At 54.6% G+C, this 4,023-nt stretch overlaps 1 protein-coding gene across 1 annotated transcript; it reads right to left on the bottom strand.

Annotated features, from left to right (window-relative positions):
* Nucleotides 1-313: 313 nt before the first annotated feature.
* Nucleotides 314-3,371, bottom strand: LOC125529207 (L-ascorbate oxidase homolog). The gene is made up of 7 exons (XM_048693615.1): nucleotides 3,138-3,371; nucleotides 2,931-3,040; nucleotides 2,072-2,342; nucleotides 1,517-1,965; nucleotides 1,029-1,430; nucleotides 865-943; nucleotides 314-770 (listed from the first exon to the last, which is right to left on the bottom strand). The coding sequence occupies exons 1-7, from the start codon at nucleotides 3,276-3,278 to the stop codon at nucleotides 552-554; spliced, it is 1,671 nt and encodes a 556-aa protein (XP_048549572.1). The 5' UTR covers nucleotides 3,279-3,371; the 3' UTR covers nucleotides 314-551.
* Nucleotides 3,372-4,023: the final 652 nt, after the last annotated feature.

Here is a 4,023-nt window from a genome sequence, read left to right on the forward strand (position 1 = left end):
TATGACTAATGCATCACACATAATATATAAATAGAACCATGTGACGAAAGCAAAACGTGTGTGAACGTGAAATCATCACACACACACACACACCTTTTTCGAGTGAACCGTGTGCTATAAATTGCAGATGTATCACCCAAATGGACCATGTATAATCCATTTACTATTAGCACACACTTAGTTTAAGCGGCTTGTGTGGGATAAGGGGTGAGCGTGTGTTCAGAGAGCTGCGATCGTTTAAAAACATATTGATGCAAAGACTTGTAAAATAAGATAGAAATTTAATTTTTTATGAAAACAAGATTCCATCGAAGTGGTCCATGCCAAAATCCAGAAATAGCCCAGATAAGAGATATCACATACTATCTTTCTTGTTTATACCGAGGCCACTTAGGCCTGAAATGATTTGACTCCATGAGTAAATTCCTAAGCCCAGACTAAGCCCTAACCAGTAACCAGCCAAACTAAGTCTTCGACAGTTTGACTTGCACACCATATACCACTACTAATACTCTGATACAATTGGATCATTCCCTGCCAGCGGCTGCTTACTACTGAGAGAATGGCAGGCGGCTCTTGTTGGCAGCGCGGCCGCAGAGGATCGCGTTGGTCGGCACGGGGAGCTCGTCGCGGACGGAGTGCGTCGGCGTGTACACCCGGAGGTAGAACTGCTGGCCCAGGTACCTGCGCACCCAATCCTCCGACCTCACGTTCCACATCCCCACGTTGTCCAGCGCGATGAAGATCGCCGTCCACCCTCTCGGATACACCTTCGCAAACCAACAACAAAATAGGTGAATAAAAACACATTGACAGTATTTTGATACCACCACTAAGCATGAATGAAAAGAAAGAAAATCCTACCTGCACCGTGCACCTCGTGACTGCATCCACGAGATTGTAGCCTTTCCTGCTCTCCTCGCTCCACGCCCCCTTGTCCATCCTACGAGGACCAACGAGCAGAATGATCATGGAGCAGAGTATATATACATATGCATCAGTGTCATGATGAATTGATGTGCACGTACCCGACGACGAAGACGCTGTAGCCGTCGAGGTGCCAGCTCTGGACGCTGTCCTCGCTGTTCTCGAACACGACCTCGACGAAGGAGCGGTGGTCGCAGTCCATGACGGCCGTCGCGTTCTTCAGCGCCGCGTCGGCGCCGGTCCCGTTCTGCGTCCCGCTGTGGCTGGCCGCGGGCGCGTCCGGGATGGCGCCCATCCGGTACACGCCGCTGATGTTGTAGTAGTCGGCCAGCTTGAGGGGCGTGTCGGCGTCCACGTACGTCACGCCGTTAAAGCCGTACCTCGGCTTGCCGCCGACCTGCCCCGCCGAGTTGGCCAGCCGGATGGTGCGGCTCACGTTGATGGACCCGTAGTGGTACGAGCCCTGCGGGTTCGGCCGCGGCCCGCTCGCCGTCAGGTTCGTCCTGCGCGTGGTCACCACAGCAAGCTCAGACCCAAACACGCCGATTATCGTTACTAGAACGGACGGTCGAGACGACGTGATCCGTACCTGATGGAGCGAGCCTGGTTAAGCGAAAAGTCAACGTCGCTCTGGTTCACGGCACGCGGCGGCCCGGAGGCGTAGCCGGTCGAGCCGGCGTAGCGCAGCACGGCGGTGGAGTTGAGGGTGTGGTTCGTGAACCGCGACGAGACGGCGATGTGGTAGCCCCCGGCGGGGCGGTCGGCGGTGAAGAGCACGGAGAGCGACTGGCCGGCGTGGACGTCGAGGGAGGTGTAGGTGTTCTGCACCGTGTGGGTGCCCTCCACCTCCACGAGGGTCACGTTGTGGTCCTGGATCATGAAGTTGAGCGTGCTCCGCAGGCCGACGTTGGAGACGCGCAGCCTGTACGCCTTCCCCTGCTCCACCGTGAAGTTGGCGCTCCCCGGGCCCTTGCCGTTGATCAGGATGGCGTCAGGGGAAGGCAGCAGCTTCCCGTCGTCCAGCATGGCTTGGAGAGCCTGACAAGCAAAACCAAGACGATCGGTTACACGCACCAAAACTGAAATGAGCCGACAGATGAGTGCGTTTCGTGCAAGCCAACGCCTTGCTCGGTGACATACGTACCTTGTGGGTGGTGTTGTACCAGTCGCCGATGAGCACGGTGAACTCGTCGGCCGGCGGGGGGAAGGGGACGGGGATCCGCGGGCGGCTGTTGATGCGGATGGCGCCGAAGCCGCCGGCCGCCTTGTGGAAGGCGAGCGACGGGAAGTAGAAGAAGCTGCCGATCTGGTCCTTGGCCTGCATGTGGTACGAGTAGTTCTGGCCCGGAGGGATCGGGCAGTTGGTGCCGGACACGCCATCCTGCCACGAGTTCTTCCTGTGCTGGATCCCGTTCCTGTTCATGAGTATCCGTGTTACGTTACTTTTGCCTTTGCGCAGACGATGGATAAAAGTGATTAACTGATTAATGCTGCAGGTAACTTGTTTGTACTCGCGAGATATCCGGAGAAGTGATATGAGATATATCTTGCAGTAATTAAGTACTACCAAATTAAGCACGAATAGGATACATCGTGATGCATGTAACAGAATTACTTCTCTGTGTTTGCAATTGACAGTTTAGGAATTTGGCATGCATCTATTTATGTTCAGTGACCTGCTGATCGCCGTTTCAAGATCAGATGCGTTGCAAAGCTTAAACGAGACGACGCTGCGCGACTGGAGTGCTACTACACGCAAACAAACCTCCCCTTTTAACGGCCGCTTTTTTTGATCTGGACGACACCGTAAACTAATGCAGATTAAAGAAACTAAACTTTTTTTAGGGGGAAGAAACTGAACTGATGCAAATTAAAGTTGTCCAACGATGTTAGAGCTAGTAAGCTAAAACCGATCAAAAACCAGAAGGAAGTAATTAATGCAGATTGAACTGGTGCATGCAACGCTTAGGAAGAATGTCTCGAGCAAGCTAAAAAGAACTTGCCATGAAAGCAGGAACGGCTGCGGCAGCCGGTTGCGCACGTTGATGACCAGGTTGTCGTTCGTCTGGCAGTCGATCTCCGGCCCCGGAAACTGCCCGTTGATCAGAATACCCTGCAGATCAAAAATCACACGTCGTCGCAGTTAACCTCAAACGCTGCGCAGATTAGAGCAGCAATAGCTAGCTAGGCTCAAAACTATGTATATGCACCTGCTGCGGAACTCCTCCGAGCGGGTTGATGTCGCCATAGGTGACCTCCCAGTCGAAGAACCTGTAGGGAGCCTCCGCCTGCGCGGAGAGGACGAGGGAGAGGACGCACGCGAGGGCAACCACTGCCGCCGCCGCCGCCATCTCGACCTCCGAGGGGCAGGAGACGAGACGAGATGGGATGGCGCGGAGAAGAGATATGGATGGATAGATGGCTCCGCGGGAGTAGAGATGGAGGAGGCCTGGTGGGCATTTATAGACGGCGGCCCCCTCCCGCGCCGTATAGATGGAAATCTGTTGGGATATATCTCGAAATATTTTTGAATCTGTTACGATGTGCGGGTTTTTTTTTTTTTTTTGGGGGATTACGTTGGGCGGGGGTTTTTTTTTTTTGTTTGAGGGATTACGATGTGCAGGGGTTTTTTTTTTTTGTTTGAGGGATTACGATGTGCAGGTTGTTACAGTTTTTTTTTTCCTTTTTGGAGATGCGCCCCCCCTGCGGCCATGCCAGGCTGGCCTGATGGGCCAACTCTGGGCTTGAATTTTCGGCACATCTGGCACTGGGCCTTTGCCTGTGGGGTGTGTGTATGTGACATACTGAAGAAGCCAGAGTCCGACCCCCAAAGAAAAAAGCCAGAGTCCGGGTCCGGGATAAAAAGAATCGAGAGGCCGTCCACTTCCAGGTGGGCCCCTCCCCACCGTAACTGCAGGCCGGCTCCTCCTCCTCCTCCCGCGGAAGCACCGGCCACCGGTAACCGTCGCCACCGCCTCCCTCCTCCTGCTCCTCACGACGGTGCGGCGGCGAGGATGCCGTGCTGCGGGGAAAGCGATCCTCCCCATGAGGCCATCAGGGTCCTATCCCAGCCCCAGCGCCACGGCTCGCACCGCT

This window comes from Triticum urartu, unplaced genomic scaffold, assembly GCF_003073215.2.
Source record: "Triticum urartu cultivar G1812 unplaced genomic scaffold, Tu2.1 TuUngrouped_contig_5427, whole genome shotgun sequence".
NCBI lineage: Eukaryota > Viridiplantae > Streptophyta > Magnoliopsida > Poales > Poaceae > Triticum > Triticum urartu.

What these genes read in the sequence shown, in the direction of transcription:
- LOC125529207 (XM_048693615.1), bottom strand. Translation starts at nt 3,278, where the DNA reads ATGGCGGCGGCGGCGGCAGTGGTTGCCCTCGCGTGCGTCCTCTCCCTC. An exon ending in TCGGAGGAGTTCCGCAGCAG is followed by an intron (nt 3,041 to 3,137) that starts GTGCATATACAT and finishes TTTGATCTGCAG; the next exon opens with GGTATTCTGATCAACGGGCA. An exon ending in AACCAGGCTCGCTCCATCAG is followed by an intron (nt 1,431 to 1,516) that starts GTACGGATCACG and finishes GACCACGCGCAG; the next exon opens with GACGAACCTGACGGCGAGCG.